Below are 19,866 nucleotides of genomic sequence, written 5' to 3'. Positions count from 1 at the left end.
CAATCTTGTTTTCCAGATAGGGAAAGTCTTTTGTAGAAGCAAAGCACCACCTCTGCCACCATGACTTATGCTACTTTTGAAATCCTAAGGAAATACACAGTTTTAATAATTTAGTTATTCAGTTCTAATATGATATTAGTATGGTTTTTTTGACCATGAAATGGCGTGATTTTCACAAATAGCCATAAATTATGGTTCAAACTACAGTTCACATACTATACACTAAGGTAGCATTACCAATTGGCCATTATGAGTTAGCCTGAAGTTTGTGTGAATCTTGTGCTTGAGAGAGGGATAGTTAAAATCTGTGGCATTTTTGAATACTGATGTGCACTTCTGTTAAATTAATAAATTTAAAATTTGTAATTGCATCCTATTGAAGTGAAAAATGCTAGCCTAAACTGTTGTGAGTACACAGATCTGTTTGTGTGTGTAGAAAAAAAAGGGGGGATTTTCAAGAAAATAAATATACTACAATAACTGGTCTTCCATACAACAGGGTATTTCACTTTATAGTAGTTTATAGATTTCTGTATTTTACCCTTGCTTCTTTTAAGAGGGTATATACGAAATATCCATCTCAGACTGCTGTAGGTTTTTTTAAAGTATTTTATTAATTTTCTGTTATTACAATTCATTAGTGCTTAATGAACGTGTTGTCTGGGTTGATTTTTTTGCTTAATAATACAAATTAAGTTCTTATTCTCTATCTCGTTTTTTCAGCCATTGATAAAGTAAGTTCCATGTTTGGAAGTATTCTGTGTCTTTTTCTTTGATTCTCAATGTAAGTCTATCCATTTCAGATCAGTCCAGTATTTTCTTGATTATGCTCTTCATTGGATGAAGAGCAAATACAGTGCTGAGCAAATACAATCCTCGCTGCTGTTAATACATGTAATGTTAAATATACATTTTGTTTATCATTTTTTTCTGGAATTATACCTAATAAAAAAAGTTCAGGTTTAAAATCTACGTGTTTTCCTAACATCTTTTTTAACCAAGTATGTATTTTTGTCCAAACTTTTTTTGTTTTAACACGTGTCCAGCACAAGTGATAATATGTACCAGATTTTGATTAGATTTCCAGCATTTACTAGACCAGTGGTTCTCAACCTGTGGGTCGGGACCCCATTTGGGGTCGATTGACCATTTCACGGGGGTCGCCAAGCAAGGCTGTCCGCCATTTTTTTTGTCCGCCATTTTTTTTGTCCGCCATTTTTCCCCCCTTTTCCGGTGGGTGTCTTACCTCCCTTGGGCTGGGCCAGCTGGTGGTCGGCCTGCTCCGTCTCTGCTGCTTGCCAGCTACGCCTCGGCCGGCGCAGGGGGCGGAACCACGCATGCGCGGCACTCCTGGGCAGGGAAAGTCCTCGACTTACGACCGGTTTAGTCCTCAACTTACGACCGGTTTAGTCCTCAATTTACGACCGGTTTAGTCCTCGACTTACGACCGGTTGGGGTCGCGGCATTAAAAAGGTTGAGAACCACTGTACTAGACATATTTTTAAACATTTTTGCTAATCTAACAGGTGGAAGACGCTATTTTTAGAACATTTTATATACGTTTTCTTTATACGAAGTTGCCATTGTCAATTTATAGTTTCTTTTCCAAATATTTTGCCATTTCTCTAATTTTATATTGTATCCAAATTTTTTTGCCCATATTATCATTGTTTCTTTCACTTGTTCGTCTTCCATTTTCAAATTCAATAAAAAGTTATACAATTTCTTAATCAGTTTTTCATCAGAAGTCAACAACACCTGATCAAACATTCTCTGGTCTTTATAAAAACTGTATATTTTAATATCTTTATCGTACCTCGATTGCATTTGCAGTCGAGGCCACCACGATAAGTCAATACCCTGATCTTCTACCTCTTGTTTAGATTTTAATTTGCCATCTGTATTCAGAATATCCTTATATGCTAGAATTTTCTCAAATTTAACTAAGTTTTGGTGAACAAACCTGCTGTAGGTTTTTAAAGAGTTTATTTCCCCCTTGTTCCTACTAATTTTCCAGTTTCTTTGGGGTAGAAACAAAAATAATTAACGTTTGTCTCAAATGCATTGTTTTATAAACATCATTTACTTGGTTAATAAATCTGTGAAAATCATACATAAAAAAGAAAGGAGCTATCCATTTGAAAAACTAGTGATGCTTCTATATAAGCCTCCACCTCTTGTACATGCATGGTATTCCAGGTGCCCTTTTTATGAAAGCATCAGAATCTGTAAACACCTCTGCTTTTGATTTCTTCTTGCCAAACTCCTCCTCCTCCTTCATTGACCTGTGATGAAATGCCTTTTGGGAGGATTTCCTAGATTTTATTCTTTTATATTCTCATACAGAAGAAATTGTACCTGTTATGATAATCAGCGTAAAATATAAGCTTTGAATGCAGAAGAACCAGGTTCAGCGTTTGTCATTTCCAGACAGAGCTGCAAAACATTGTCTGAAAATCTTACCTTTGTCAGCAGAAATAAGAAAGATGGACCACTGCTCTAGCTTGGCATGAGGTAGCTTCTTGGCTTCTATAGGCTTAGCCAGTTTATATTTAGGGATTGTTCAGAATCAGATACTTTTTCTTTCAGGAAAACTATATCATAAACTCATTTCGTTAGAATTAAATGTTTAACTTACTGTATATACCAGTTCAAAATTCAAGATTTTGATGAGAAGTAAAAGATATGTCTACACAGGGTGCCTCATTGGATTGCCATCACTACTTTTCACCAGTTAAACTGTGGAAGCTGATATAATGCAATTTTTGTCTTGATTCATGTTGCTTTGTGTAAAAATAAATCTAATTGATTTTCACAACAGACCGCAATTTATGTTTATATTCATAATTTGTCTTCAACACTATTGCTTTGCATATTTATTACAGGAAAGATAATATGTTAGGAGTGCAAAATACCTTTGAAAATATTTGTGGTGTATTAGAATTGTCAGGTTCTGTTTTCTCATCTCATTCATTGTTAAATGCTTCCTCATCGTCTCCAATATTTCATTTTTGACAACTCATTAAAAATGGGCCAAAATCCCAGAAAATATGATTCTGTCATGTCGTATAATATATAGTGTGGGCCATATGCAAAAGAAAATGGTTACTTAATGGTTTAGAATAATTTCTTTGAATTTTTTTTTTTTTTTTAGGTTTCAGTAGCTGTTGAAAAGTGACTGTGAAAAATCCGTGGATTAAATACAGCTCTGTTAAACATTTAAAATAGGCGGTACTTATGGGAAAAGTGATTGGAGCTTAAGCTTGTATAAATTGACAGCCTCTCTTCACTCCATTTTTCATCCTAAAGAAGTCTGCAAATATTCTTAACGCACATCATTATTGCTCATCAGTGGTTCTAATTAGCTAAACTGGAGTTTGTCTCGGTCATTGATCATCATCAACTCTTTGACAGTGCATGCATATATTTTTTCTGATTTGTGTAAACACTTTTTAATGTATGATAGGCATGCATAGTGTATATTAATTGAATCAACCACAATTTTCCAACAATGCAATTTACCTTTAAAATCAAGCCTTAAATCTGCTCCCCCCCCTCTTTTTCTCTTTATCATACTTAAAATGAAGCTGTAGGTTCAATGGTATTTTAGAAGCTTGAAGCACAGAACAATATTATTTTGCATCTCTTTTGGGAGCTTCCCTGTAATGAGTGTTGGAAGTTATCCTACGCCACCAGGAGGAGATGCTGATAAAATTCTGTACCAGATTTTAATTTATGCTAAAGGCCTTTGTTCACATTCACTATATGCAAATTTGGTGGTAAGATTTAGATGAGTATTATGTGTTATAGTGTTAACTGATTCCATTTTCTGTGTGCATTTAGTATTTCTTTTACATCCGTTACCTGCAAAACAAAATAAAAATTATATTGAGTTCATCCAAAATAAAATAACTTTCCCTTTGTTAAACAGAATCTAAGAGATTATATTCTTAAAATTCTAATTATGTAACCATCTAAGGTAAATTTTAAAAAAGCACACTATAAATAACTCTAATAGAAAATTTAACCCTGTTTGTTATATTTAACCCTATTTACTATATCATTTCATGTTATAATTGCTTGGATATTAATACATTAATGCATTCTTTCACTCAACTTTAATCTTTAATTGGATTAACTCACACTAGAAATTCCAGCATTACAAAGATGGAAAAATATGAGCTAGAAGCATGCCAGCAAATACCTCTTTTCTCTCACTTGAATAAGGTCTCTTGATAGAACTAAAATTGACTTGTCTATTAAGGAATTCACTGCCACTAATGGTGAGATGCTTATTATATGGATTTTAAAGCATTTAAACGTTGCTGTAGCAGATTTACCTGTAGTTTTTAGCCACAATATCCATTTTTAAGAGAAGAATTATCTTGATATTTGATATGGAAAGAAAGATAGAGAAAACTTTCTCCACACTGTTCTCTTTTTTGTTTCATCTCCTTGTGTCATGGGTATAAGCACAAAATTGGGCTTGAAAAAGAAACCAACAGAGATTTAGTCCCTGGATCAATCTTTGGGGGGAGGGGGCAATTAGGCTTAGTGTCTGCTTCTTTTGAGTCCAGAGACTAATAATAAGGATAACTTTTAGTTATCCTTGTTAAATTTCACTTCTATGAAGTCAAATGATTCAAATCAAGTTCATAGCCATAATGCAGTCTATATGGATATAACATTTACATGAGTCTCATTTTTTCACTGCTTTCATAGGTAATTAATTTATAATCAAAGAGCTATCTTTCTGAGCGGTAGAATAAAAATTCAATTTGTGAATTAGTTTTTTTCTGGATTATAAAGGATATTGTAAAGAAAAAAATATTTTAAAGACTTCAAAAACTTTTGGAAAAAGCTTAACAGTGAGTTGATGTAAGAAAGTTTAAAACAGATAAAGGGGACAGTTATTTTTTAAAAAAAATATTTTGTGAAAGTGCTTTGGAATTTAATTAGACCAACAAACCATACCTTCCTGGGAAGTTTCTCAAGACTCAGTGGGATTGTGGAAGACAACACTGGGAGTCAACTGAAGACAGTTCACACAAGTGACCATCAAGTGTGGCATACACCAATGTGATGTACTGTCCACACTGCTATCCTGCATAGGTTTGAACTCCTTAGCCAGGTAGGACTGGATACAGATACAAGTTCAAGAGTAGAACTACCATCAGCCACCTTCTCTACATGGATGACATTAAGCTGTATGCTAAAAGTGAACAAGATATGATTTGCAGATCCACCTGACATTGATCTACAGTGAAGGCATTGGGATGTCGTTTGGACTGGAGACATGTGTCTGAATGGTACTCAAGAGTGGGAAGGTATGAGTGGAACTACCAAAAGACCCCATAGCAGACATGCAGACCGGCTACCATGATGATGAGGCAAGTCACCAGATACCTTGACAGTACAGTGAGCTGGCAAAAATCATCAGATATCCAGACAGCACAGTGAGCTGCCAAAGGAGGACATGGAGGCTGCCAATGTGAAGATTCAGGAGCTCCTCACAATGTACAGAGCTTTCTACCTCAAGTTTGTACACAAGCCAGAAAGGGAATGGGCAGGGTCTGGTGAGCATCGAAATCATTGTCCTGGATGAAACTCAGATCATCCAGGAGTACTTCAGTAAGATGGCATCCATAGATGAGCTGCTGAGAGAATGCTTAAGGCAACAATAGACATAGGAGAAAAATCAAGCAGAGGAAGTGCTGTGGCAATACAAGACCCTGCATGCAATGTACCATTCACATCTAGCCCAATGTGGCTGACATTGGGAAAACTTACCAGTGAGTTGAAAAGGCTGATAAAAGACAGCATTGAGGCACAACACAAGAAGAGTCACCAAGCACCAGAGTCATAAAAGCAGTGGTTCTAGACAGAACCCAAAGTGAGAGTGTCACAGGGCCAATAAAGAGACATGCTTGGCATTGTTCTTCAGTAACAGATAAGAAATCACAAGTTGATTTCTTGTGTTTTACAACTTGGCATATTGATGTTTCAACAAACAAGTTGTTTTGGGTTCTTACACTTTCAGTTACGATTTTTGTATCTCTTGGTTGATTGGGGAGGATTTGTGTAATCCCAATATAAAGAACTGTTTTCCAGTTCTTCTCAGATGCAGTTGCTAGTATCTCTTACCAATATCCATTTTCACAAGATTTCCTGGTTAGCACAGTTTTTTTTCTAGATGAGAAGTGATGATTTTATATGCAATTAGTTAGGCAGGGAGAAGTTGGTGCAGTATGAATAAATGTACTCAGAAAATATTATTATATCCAGATATTGTATGAAAACACGATAATCATTGAAAAAAAAATCCAGCAGTATACAATTGTATAATGTTAATAATATTGAATTTTCTGATTTGTGCAGGAATGGAACAATATAAATAATGTAGCAAACCTGATAAATGTTGCTTTGTAATTAGCACTATTTGTTTTTCCTTGCTACTGCTGCATTCATTTATTTATTTTTTAGTGTAAGTTATGGCATACTGGTTTTTTATTTTTGCCACATCTGGAACTTGATTGAGGATATACAGGGTAAGAATCATTTGGGAACAGAATCTCCCTCCCCAGTTTCTTCACAGTTGTTGATCTTTTTAATAGACTATATCTTTACAGTATACCAAAAGAAAAATAGCAATGCTTGTTAATATGCTACCCTTACTATATTGCTAACATGAAATTAGGATTCCTTTGCTATCAATAATGTAAAAGCAGGAAGGGAAGAGTTCTTCAGAAATCTGAAAGGTATCCCATGTATATTGTAAGTATGCATATCTAGTTTTGCTTTGATAAACACTACATCATTTAGAATAAAGTTGTCTTCATTGTTTGCAGATAAAATTTGCTGTCACTTGCCATATGTTCCATGATTAATTCTGCAAGGCTGTCAGCCACAGATAATTTAATTTTCCATGCTCTAAAATGACATTCATTATTGGGACATGAAAAATTCAAATGATTAGTAGCAAATTATGACTAATAAGTGTCAATATATTTTTGTTTTTAGAGAAAAGCAGAAGGCTGAACTCAAGGACAGGAAGGTTTTAGAGATTTTGCAAGTTAAAGACAACAAAATTCAGACACTGGAGCAGGTTAGTATTTTATATAAACTAAAGATGACAGAATATTGTTGCTCTAATTTCCTTGAGGCTGTATTACATGCACTCTGTTTTCTGATATAACTACTTGAGGTTTCAGGTCTGATCCAGTTTTCTGAATATTATTACTGGTAGCTACTGCTCCTAATTTGCCAGAATCAAAATGGAGTGTGGAGGGATATTACAATTTTGTGATATTACAATTTTATCTTTTATTATTTCTTCAGTAAGATCTGATTTGCTAGTAAGCTGACCAAATTTATCCAGTCAAGAAATAAGTTATTTTCTGTAGTCAATTACTTAATTGGCCTACTTCTACAAGATGGTAAACACTTGTGTTCATCTTTGAGCCATAAGGCTTTTTTTCTTTTTACCTCCTATTCCAGGGGTGTCAAATTGCTGGCCCGTGGTCTGGTTGCATAATGCGGAGGCCACGCCTACCCGGCAATGCGAAAAAGTTGCGATATGTCACAACATGTCATGTGATGCGGCGAATTTGACACCCATGCCCTATTCCATTATTACTTTCATCTGAACAAATGCTTCAGTCTCCAAGTTTTTTGCAGCAGGCACAAGCAGAAGACAAGAAAGAAAATGGAATATAGCTAAATCTGATTTATACTGTTCATGTTACCTTTTCTGCCCTGGCAAATGTACCTTCTTTTTACTGCATTTATATACAACTTTATACTTTGGTTACACACATGAACAGAAACACGTTCTTATATGGAATCATTTTTGCCTTTTTCAGCAAAAAAATCATATATCAATGTTATCTATCACTTTTCTCCCAGCATTTACATATCTTAAAATCACTCATTTTTCATTTTTGGGAAAACACATTCTACCAAGGCACATCAATCTCTCAGCTTTAGTTTCATTATTATGTATAATTTGTAATGATTCACTATATCTTTTATCAAAAAAAACTAGCTTGGTTTTTGATACATTAATTTTTAGATTTTATTTATTTATTTATTAAATTGGTTTGCCACCCATCTTGCCACAGGGCAACATATACATACCATATTCCTTGTTGCATTATGCAATCTACCGGTAGTCCTTGACTTAAAGCCACAACTGAGCCCAAAATTTCTGTTGCAAAATGATACAGTTGTTCAGTGAGTTTGCCTCAGTTAAGAGGCAAACTTTCTCGCCACATTTTTTCAGTGCATCACTGCAGTTGTTAAGTTAGCAACACAGCTGTTAAGTAAATCTGACTTGCCCAGTAACTTTGCTTGTGAGAAGGTTGCAAAAGTGAACCACATGACCCTCATAAATATGAGTCAGTTGTCAAGCGTCTGAATTTGATCACATGTCCATGGGGATGCTGCAACATAAAAAATGGTCATAAGTCACTTTTTTCAGTGCTGTTGTAATTTCAAATGATCACTAAACGAGTGGATGTAAGTCAAGGACTAACCTGTATCTAATATTCATTGTAAATCAGTTGGATTCACAGCATCCACCAACTGTTAACCAAGGCTGAAAAAATTATGACTAACATTATTTTCCACAGGCTCTGAGGAAATTTAGGAATTTTGAAAATATTCTAAAAGTCTAGATAATTGCAGTAGGGGAATGGTTTGTTTCAAAAACCTTCTCTTTTACTAGGACTATGCAAAATATTCTAAATAATTAGGTTTATTTTTGGTGTGGTGCTTAGTCAAGTCTCAAAATCTAAGTGTTCTTTATTTCTCTGTCTAGGAGAGTAAATTGAGTGTAATTTCAGCCTTCAAACCAGCACCCTCTGTTTAGGTTGGGCATGTAGATATTAATTTTATTTACTTTATAATCCTATTGTGATCTGTACTAAGGTAAATCTTGATCCAGTTATTTTATACCATTTTTTAAAAAAATGTAGCAGACTATTGACATCTTGTGGTATAACCAGAGCATTTTATTCTCATTTCATATTTTTCTTTTTTTAATATACCAGGTTTGCATTATAATATGTAGTTCGTATTCTGCAATGTGGGCTGTACACATTTTAAATGTTTAATTTAAAAGGAGAGAAATATATATATATTTATGTTTCTAATACCTTTTGTTTGTCTCTCTCAAAAATGGGATGAAGGGCTGAATTGCTATCTTATATGGCTGGGAATTGGCATTATAGAAATTGTCAGGCAAGAAAGATAGTGTGAGAGCCCCATGCCTCATATATATTAGGGTTATGGGGTGGATGGTGAATGGTATGCTGGAAAATTGTAGCAATTACGAACAATTTTCTCTCCCAAATCATGGGACATGCAAGAGTGAAGAATCAAATTTCAATGAGGGGTGATTTGAGGCCTCCAGTCTTTCCCCCTGTGGGCTCTCAGCCTTCTTTTCACTTGTTAATACATATTGTGATAATTTCTTCTGTCTTTTTTAATTCAGTAGACTAGAGATTGGATTAAGCTTTTTTCCTTTCCTCACACTTTAATCTACCTGTAACACTTATTAGGGGAAAATGTGTCTGTAAATGAGGTTAATCAAATACAAAGAAGAGCAAAGTTATTATAATAGCTACAACAGCCAGCCTTAGAATTGACATTGAACATACCGAAGTGGAAAACAGTTTCTGCTTTTTAGGTTCAGGTAGCAATAGTAAAGGAACCAACAGTTAAGAAACACATCGCACTAGGATAAACTTTTACAAAATAGAGATGAAGTCCTTGGAAAAGATATTCAGATGCTGTGTTGTATTTATGCCAACAGAGATCAGAATTGTGCAGCCATGGTTTTCCCTTTAACATTCTATGGAAATAGAAATTGGATTTTGAGGAAGTAAGCTAGAGCATTGATTCTTTTCAACTTTGGTTTTGGAGAAGACTCTTGAGAATATCAAACTGAAAATATAGACAAATGGATCAAAGAACAAATCAATTCAGAGTTTTCACTAGAAGAGCAAATGACACATTTAAATTATCACTTTTTTTCAACACATATAAAGACATAGCTGTCTTAAGAAGTCTGTAATGCTAGGAAAGGTGGAAGGAGAAAAAAAAAGAAGACAGCCACTAGCATAGTGGATAAGCTAAATTGCAGTAGGATAGGTACAGTGTTGAAAGATCAAGTTGGCAGATCTTCCTGGAGAAAATCAAGATATGTGGGTGCTCAGGGTTGATACCAACATAATGGCAATCATAAACAATCATAGCTTCATTATTCAACATATGTATTACTACTACTATTACTACTATCACCACCACCTCTTTTTCTACCTTATTTTAGGTTGGTCAGGGAAATATTCTCCATTCCTCCTCCATCTTATCTTACAACCATGTTGTGTAAGACAGTAGGGAGACACCAGAAAGCAAGGTAAAAGACAACAGCGATTAATCGGCTGACAGTTTATTTCAGAACCAGTAACTTAGGTGTGGAGGGAGAAATCTGGGAGAAAGTATCTCAAAGTACCTTGTTAAACTCTAGCCTTTAATTTATCACCAAATTGCCTTTTTTATTGACATCCACAACAGACTAAAATGATCCCAAAACTACAGCTCATGCACAGTGATGTTCATCATGCCAATGCCATTATGTATTTGCTTCTTGATACCAGAGACAAGTGATTCATGATATTTGTATGATGGCATTGTCAAGCATCGCTATTTGCTCACCTGTTACCCCACCGATAGCCTTTTACTTTAACAGAATAACAGAGTTGAAATGGACCTTGGAGGTCTTCTAGCCCAAGCTCCTGCACAAGCAGGAGACCCTATATCATTCTGGACAAATGGCTGTCCAATCTCTTCTCAAAAACCTTCAGTGATGGAGCACACACAACTTCTGAAGACAATCTGTTCCACTGTTAATTGTTCTGTCAGGAAATTTCTCCTTAGTTCTAGGCTGTTTCTCTTCTTGATTAGCTTCCATCCATTGCTTCTTGTCTTTCCTTCAGGTGATTTGGATAATAGGCTGTCCCCTGCAGCTAGCTCCTTAGATATTGGAAGATTGCTATCATGTCACCCCTAATCCTTCTTTTCATTAAAGTAGACATACCCAATTCCTGCAACCATTCTTCATATGTTTTTGCCTTCAGTCTCTTAATCATCTTTGTTGCTCTTCTATGCACTGTTTACAGAATTTCAACATCTTTTTTATATCATGGTGACCAAAACTGGATGCAATATTCCAAGTGTGGTCTTACCAAGGCATTATAAAAGGGTATTAACACTTCACATGATCTTGGTTCTGTCCCTCGTTAATGCAGCCTAGGACTGCATTGGCTTTTTTGGCAGTTGCAGCACACTGCTGGCTCATTTTTAAGGGATTGTCCACTAGGACTCCAAGATTCTTCTCGCAGTTGCTACTATCGATTCAGGTACCACCTATTCTATACCTGTGTATTTGGTTTTTCTTGCCTAAATGTAGAACCTTTTCTCACCATTAAATTTCATTTTGTTAGATAGGGCACAGTTTTTAAGTCTGTCAGGATCCTTCTGTATCTTTAATTATAATTATAAATTTTATACGAGGGTGAAGGTTCGTTCTCCAAGCTTGTGGGTTGGTTTCTGAACATTTCTGAAAGTTAGCCTGGTAACGAAATGTTCGGAAACCAACCCACAAGCTCGGAGAATGAACCTCCACCCTCATCCTACACCCGAGCTACAGATATTCGCCACTATTGCATAAATTTTATAACTTTAATTATAAATATTATATTATCTATTATATTGCACTATATTCTTTATCATTGCACAACTAGCAGAGAAACATGTCAATGCAACTTTCCTGACCAGCTTATTAATCTGATACAGTTGTTTCAAAATTTCAGGCAACCAGGAATTATGTTTTCAGATATGCTTTTAAAGAACTAAACATATATTTAACAACTTGGTTCTGCAACTATGGATTATGGTAGGGCATTAGGAACAGTATTATATTAGTGTTATTGTACAGGCTAGAAATGAAAGGAGGAATTGACAGAAATTGCCTACCTAACTTTATTTGAATGGAATGGGATTTGGGATTCAGTCCAACATGTAAATGTTATGTGAAAGTTATGTTGATTTATCAACCTGGGTTGGTTGAGAGCTGATTTATGTCTCACTATTGGGAGTTTGAGGGGGTCCCCCCCTTTATTTTCTTGTTCTCCGTCAGTTATTCCTAGAAGATCATTGTCAGAATGGGAATACATATTTAGAGCAGTATTTCTGTTACTTGATTTACATAAAGGCCCAAAGAGCTTTATGATAGCAGCTTTAGATTATTCATAAACAATTACCAAGTAGTCTATACACATAGACACTTTAATTTAAAGCACTGAAATAAATAAATTAATTATTATCTTTTAATCTATTCAAGTTTTTATGTGACCACTTTTCATTGTCAGTATTCATCTTTTTTTAAAAAAAAAATCTGTTAATGCTAAACATAGCCACTTGGATGCAGCAGAGGATCTACTCAAAAAAGTATTAAAAGTGGCTGTTACCTTGATTTTAATGTGTTTGAAACTTAAAAAGCATGTCTATGAAAGCAGTGAAAATCTTACACATAAATGACAGTTTCTTAACCATATAATTGGTGATTATACATATACATAGTTTTAGCCTTCGTCACTTTCTAGTATTGCTATACCAGAGTCCAATGAGATGTGCAACATATTGAAAAGGATGATGTTAGTATCTGAAGACAGTTTCAGCTTTAAGGAAATGGCAAGATGTCATAGATTAGGAGTAGCTGGTGAATCCCTTACTGTTTGGAAAAGTAAAATATTTGCGATATTTTGGATAGGGAAGGTTTTAATAACGTTGGCAGTTTATCAACCCAGACGGTTTAATGTCCTAGTGAGATAAATGGTGAAAAGTGACAATCCACAGTTTCCTGACTAATATGTGAGAAAGTTATGAGATGAATTTCTACCAAACCAATAAGAATTGCATTACTACCCACATTTTCTGAAAAAAACGTCTTTGCCCTTGAAAGCTGCAGTTCATAAAGCAGAGTAACATAAACAAATTTGTCATTGCATATCCAGTGATTACAATTGTTATATTTTTTTTATATAAAAAGAATGGCTGTTCTCAATGAACACATAAAAGAAGTTGATAACTGCTTCTTTGTGGTGTCTTGCTGTAATTCATAGGACATACGATGGTAGTTATGATTGGAAACACCTGCCTTGCTGTATATATTGACTAGTTGCTAAAATGAGTCATTTATAATGATAATAAGAGTAGTGCCAGATTAATTCATATAAATAGCTGCTTGGTAATCATCATTGAGTAGCTAGATGAAATACAATAGTATTTTATTGGCTTTTTTCTATTTTACATGGCCCAATTAAAATTAAATATTAGAATCAAAAGATATGGAGTTTGGTTTCTTTGGATTGCTGGATTATCCTTGAAATAATTTTCATTCAATGCAGGGAGTTTATGATCTGGCTTTCATTCAGTAAGGACTAGAAACAGGGCAAAAAGTCTTTAGTACCACATTGGACCTAAATTTGCAGAAATTGCAGGGAAAGTACATAATTATTGGAATAAACTCATCTTATATATTCTAATAAGATTAGCGTCTGGTATTTTGAATTGACCTCATAAGCAAGAGCACTACAATGCAATTAAAGGTAGTTTTACTTAGCAAACACAATTGTTCTGGTGAAATGTGGCCGAATGTACCATGTGACAGAAAGACAAAGAGACACTTCAAAGTTGTTCCCATAAGGTTATCTCATGAAGCATCTACCAGCATTGCTCTCATTTTGGTGTGCATTGTTGTCAAGTTTGTAAATTTGAGTATAAGAATGCACATTGGTTGAAAAATGATTTTTTATTAACATTTATTGCTGTTGTATTTGCAAATGGTTGCTTAGCAAGGCAGTTATTAAATGAGGACTACCTATAGTTCAACTGAGGCTTCAAAAATCTTATTTCACTGAAATCAGACATTTTTCTGCTGATTGTTTTTAAAAATGTAATACATATGCGGAGCTTTTATCTTTCAAAATGACAATGTGAAAGGAACACAAATAGCCAGTATATCAAATTCAAAAGATAAATATTACAAAAATATGTATTTTGGGACATTTTCATATTTTATATTAGTTTGATCTATTCAGATGTTATATAATTGCAATTAGTAATAGGAAGATTCATATTAAAACTATAGAAAAAGAACATAGTAATAAACTAAGCAGGATCAAATGTACATTATATGTATAGAATAATTTTGCATATTCTGTAACATTGATTCCTTGCTTATCGCTTTTATCTTGACATTTGGAGGAACTAAATAAAACTAGTCTTTTGTTTTCTTATTCAGAAAATTGCCTAGATATGAATAAATAAGGGGTTCCCAATCTTTTTGGATCTCTGGACATATTTGTAACATGATTGCTGTAGGGGTATACAGCTGCACGTTTGCTTATGTAGCAGAAGATAATTCACAAAAGACAAACAAAAAAAATCCCCAAATCAGATGTGAATATATAATGTTCTGCCAGATGCTTCCCATGTTTATTTTTCAGACCTTTTTAAACTCTGTATTTAAAAAAGTCTGATTTTTCAACACTAGCATTCATTTTTAGAATGTTGCATTTTCATTGTCATTTTTATTAAAAAGTTGATTATAAGGACAGTCCATGTTCAAACCTCTGCTTGATCATAGAACCCATTGGATTACTTTTGGCCCAACATACCTGGTGGGCACAACACCATCAAAATGAGAGCCCTCACTAGGCAATTGAAGTCATGCCACTTATCTGTATATATTGAGTATACCAAAAGGAAAATAATGTTCATCCTCCCTCCCACCATGGATACCCGGCTGATTAAGGATAAAATGTGGAAAATGTCTGCATAAATTACATTGAGCTCTGATTGAAAAGGTGGAATTTAAATACAAAAATTTATTATCACCATAATCCTATTCAACCTGATTAACAGCGCAGTAGCTTCATACATGTCAACTAACTTACTTATTGTATAGTTTGAAGTGGTTCTTCTAAGTCAGATTGTTTTCATTAAATATTCTGGAAAATGCAGAAAAAAATAGTGGCAAACTCTCTAGAGTAGCATGATTTAGATGATATTTCTCTGAAGAGAACTTTTTGTCAGATATTTCATATTCTTGAGGGACTGCATGAAAGCCTATACAGTATGTGCCACTTGTTCAGCAACTGTGGATTCCACAGTGACGCAACTTGAAAAGCTGAGAAGCGCTCAGTATAGACTTTGTGGCAATTGTTAATGGAGAGACTTTTATAAAATGCTTCCAGGAGAGGTTTTTACTGTGCAGTCACTCTGCCTTTTTTCACAGAATGTTATGAAGAGGTTAGATGACATTTTCCTCCAGTTGTAACCTCCAGTTGTGCACCTTTTCTCACCACTTCTGTCATTTTTCTTTGCAAAGAAAATCTTTTTAAGGATGGCGGAATAAAAAATCAAGTATAGCTGCACAATACCTTTTGATGGTAGAACTATGAGCCTTCCATCTGAGAACATCTATACTCTTATAACACACACAGTACCTTTCTGTGATCTTAACTTTTGATGGTGTTTGACTTTAGTTGAAATATCTCTACTAATTTGAACAGACATCAAGTTGGATGTATAGTTTAAATTGAAGCTCTTTTACTTGTTCCTTTTGTTATCCCTGTAATACTTTATTTTAATTTTTAGCATAAATTTTAAGGATTGTGGCTGATGTAATCTCACTCTTAAAAAAGGCATTTGTGGTCCTATAACAAACTATAAAGTGAATATATTAAAATTATAAGTGATTTGTCACATGTTCCAATAGTCAGCTAGCATTTTATGATAAGTTATTAATAATTGTATCGACGGTATATATTTTTTCAAACTACCATTGCATTTAATATGTTCCATTTGATCTTTTAAATTTGAACTTTAAGTAGTTATATTTTATGGTTTGAGACTACAGTAACTGCTCCATATATGTTAAAATTGCTTTTGTTTGAAGGGAACTAATGGAATTTTCCTATTATATCCTCAAAGGACCACCAGTTTAGGTGGAAATAGATAATTGCTAAAGGCTATCTTTGTGCAGTTTCTTCAAGTAAGAGTTGGAAGAGATCTTGAAAATCATCTATCACCTCCTGTCATATTCTGTTCCATCTCTTACCACTTGGAAATTTCCCTTCACGCCCAACCACAATCTACTTCCTTGAAATTTAATTGATTGTGTCCTCTTATATGTTGTGGAACCACTCTGACAGTTCTGCAGTATCTACTGCAAGTTACTTGACAATTGGTGTCATACCTCTCCACAGTCCTCTTTTTTCCAGTGCTTCGGTTTTTCATATCCTTTTCTTTAGAGTCTTCTTTTGTTGTTGTTGTTGTTGTTGCTCTTCTTTGACCACACTTCAGTTTCTCAATGTCATTCTTAAATGTGGTGTACAGAACTGGATACAATACAGCAGGGGTTCCCACTCCCCAGATTAGCACCGGTCCACAGCATGCCAGAAACCGGTCCACGCAAACAAGCGATGCAGGCAGCACACAAAACCATGCCCGCTCCGGTCCATGAAAAAAACTTTCTCCATGGAACTGGTCCCTGGTGCCCAAAAGGTTGGGGGCTGCTGCAATACAGTATTCTAACTGGCCTTTCCGTGAAGAATAGAGAGAAACAGTGACTTCTCTTTATCTTGACGTAATGCTGTTGATGCAGCCCAGGATTACATTAGCTATCTCTTTATCTGCATCACACTGTTCAGTGCTTTTTCAACTTTTGTTTCAAGATACCTAGATCCTGTTCTCAAGGGCTTTTGTGTCTAAATCTTGATACTGTCCTAATATGTTCATTGTTTCTCTGTTGTGTTGTTTGCAAATAATTTTTTATATTATACTGTATTTTCTAAGTCCTCATCCAAATTGTTTATAAAAATCTTAAATAGCCCAGAGGCTAAAATAAAGAATATGATATGCCATTTAACACACACATCCATTCTGCTTGCTGGAGCTTATACCTGTGCGAAATCTTTTTTCATTGCCTTCATTTGAGATTGCCTTCATTTGAAGGAAGTTCCTATTTTCCCATCATATCCTCTTTTTAAGACATGCAAATGAGTATATAAATGAGAATCGCAGATACACTTAATTGATGTATTTGTGCTTTGGAAGGTAGAACAAGTATTTTCATTATACAAGATATTACTACTTGTAAAATCTGTGTTGTAGGACCTATTTATATACATTAATGCACTTATTTTTCCAAATGAAAGTTTCTGCAGAGTGGCTTAGAACCTACTGAACTGTTTATAAAGTAGATACAGTAATAATAAATACAATTTAAAATGGAAGGCATATATAAAATAACTGAAATAAGATAATATGAAAATATTCTAATCCAGATAGGTAAAGATAAAATAGCTTTTGGAAGATAACCTAAAGATGGTTGGGCACCTGTTATTTGGAATGCTTGCACAGCTGCAAGATTAGGTCTGAAAAAGAGTGTTTTGTATGCCTGACAGAATCCTGTACTATCTGTTGCCTTATCATTTTATCACCACTTTTGCTCAGAATTCCAGGATGCTATTGCAATTTTGTAGTTGGGTTGAAGACAATTATTTCCTAATGCAAGCACTGACTAGGGCTTTGGTCAGAAGTACCGCTTTTAGTGTGAATGAAGTTATTATGGCTTGTTCAGCATGGTTAAACTAACTTATTCATAAAATAAGCAGGATATAATTATTTAATTTTAGGTTATCCAACTCCAGTTGATACATCATTATACCATATGCTCTATTCCTTTTGTGTACTTGGTGGCCTTAATATTAATATCCAAATAACTGGAAAGAAAAACCTATTTGTTTTCCTCAGGAGAGGAAAATTAAGGATGAATAAAAATATGGTAGACCTTCCCTTTCACAACAATGTTATTTAATTAGTTTCCAGTTTTGATCTGAAGAGACTAAAACTAATCTTTTTGTCCTAGACCTTGCAATCTTTCAAAACCTTATCAGCCAATTATGCTCCAAAGGGGTTAAAATAATAGTAGCTGCCTCATTATTTCTAAACTAGAAAATGTTTGGCTTGCTGTGCAAATCTATATTAAAGCTTTTGTTAATGGGCAAAATTGAAAGCATTGTTAACTCAAGCTTTCAGCTTTACGTAAGATTAATACCTCTGTTTTTAATTTTTATCTAATCTATTTATACAGTTTTCATATCTTGAAAATAAAGTTTAGTAATTTCATTATTTTCTGAAACATGGAATCTCAATAAAATGCTACAGTAACTTGGGACTATTTCCTAAAATGAAAGGATCTGTTTATTAGATATTATTAATAATAGTGTGTACAGTTGTAAGAAATGCAGCATTTTAAAAGGTTTAAAATAAGTATTACAGACTCATGGGCTGACTGCAGTATATTTTCAGTGATATTGTTATTGCTTAACAATGCATCTTTACTGTATAAAAACTACTGTCTAGTTTTTATTTTTTACTGTGGCTTTTTCGGTTTATGTTTACTGTAGATGTTTTAATGTTGATTGCCATCTTTGTGTCTTTTGCTCTTAAGTACTATAAACTGCCAAAAATCTGTATGATTATAGGAACTTTTAAAATATAATAAAAATATTAAAACTGATTAAAGTGCCTACTAGCCATTGATACAATTGTATACGAATTCCAATTCAGTTTATCTAGATTTCTTATCTTAGATTACTACTGTATTTATGTGTTTCCTCCAATAAAAGTAGCATATTCTTATTATTACAAACCAGTGAATTTAAACATGTTATCTGTTAAGCCACCCAAATAAGCCTAATTCCATTAAATTATTCTGAAGGAAGCTCTCTGTATAAACCAATATTCATATTTAGAGCCAAATGCTCTAAATATCCTATGATAATTGTTGTTTGGCCTAAAAAAGAGCTTGCCTGAATGGTTAGCTTTTTAACAGGAATGTGGAGAAGAATAGTCCAATCAAATTGATGCTGTTTGGTGTCAGTGTGGGTGGAGATTAGGGATTTGGGATGGTGGCGTTTGACAGCCAGCCAGTGTTAATTGACTAATGTTTGATCCACGTAGAATTGGTTGCAATTGTTACAGTTGATTTTGTAAATTACATTGTTTCTTTCATCCTTCTGTCTCTTGTCTTTGGTTTTGGATAATTCCTGGTGGAGTGTGGCTGTGGGTTTGTGGGCTATTGCTATTCCTAGACCTCTAGGAACCAGCACTTCACCTCCCAATGACCCTCATCTAAAGTAACCTCCCTATCACAAGACCCACCACGAGGCCTTCAATTGACACACCCATACCTGACTCATCAGAAGACCCTGATGTGATGTGAGCTCTCCATCACAAGACCTACTGACCACACAAAGCCCTTATAAACAAGGCTTCAGAACATTCGGAAACCAACCCACAAGCTTGGAGAATGAACCTCTACCCTCATCCTACATCCAAGCTACAGATATTCGCCATTATTGTTGGGTTTTTTTTCCCAGCAAAGGAACATGGGTCAGGGCTGCCTCTCTAATTAAACTGTAGTCAGCTGTCACTAATTAAAATATATGCTCCCTTTTTTGGCAAGAACCTCAAAGAACAGCTCTGCCAGGTGTGGGGGCTGGAAAGCTTTATGTCATCCTCATTTGACTGCTACAGCTATTTGGACAGTGCCTGTTTTTTTATCAACCTGAAGTGATTCTTGGTTTTGTTGGTAAGGTTGACATTCCATGCAGCCTGCTGAAGCCTCTTCTTAGTCATTGTCTAAGTCTTGACCCATAACAAAGTAAAAACATGTTAATGGAGGAATATACTGAATTAACAATATTTTAGTCCAATTGTCTTGATAAGAGA

General features: G+C 34.7%; 1 protein-coding gene across 1 annotated transcript in view; it reads left to right on the top strand.

Annotated features, from left to right (window-relative positions):
• Nucleotides 1-19,866, top strand: part of CNTLN (centlein) — a gene marked incomplete at its 5' end in the record, with an annotated part of 158,722 nt that overhangs the window by 11,974 nt on the left and 126,882 nt on the right. Inside the window, one exon of the mRNA XM_015822430.1 lies at nucleotides 7,021-7,105. Within this exon, the coding sequence (XP_015677916.1) occupies nucleotides 7,021-7,105 (85 nt within the window). The remainder of the gene's footprint in view (nucleotides 1-7,020; nucleotides 7,106-19,866) is intronic.

The sequence above is a fragment of the Protobothrops mucrosquamatus genome, unplaced genomic scaffold, assembly GCF_001527695.2.
Source record: "Protobothrops mucrosquamatus isolate PMUCROS unplaced genomic scaffold, P.Mucros_1.0 scaffold1565, whole genome shotgun sequence".
Lineage (NCBI taxonomy): Eukaryota > Metazoa > Chordata > Lepidosauria > Squamata > Viperidae > Protobothrops > Protobothrops mucrosquamatus.
Note: the sequence above shows the minus strand (reverse complement) of the source record. Positions and strands in the feature narration are given on the sequence as shown.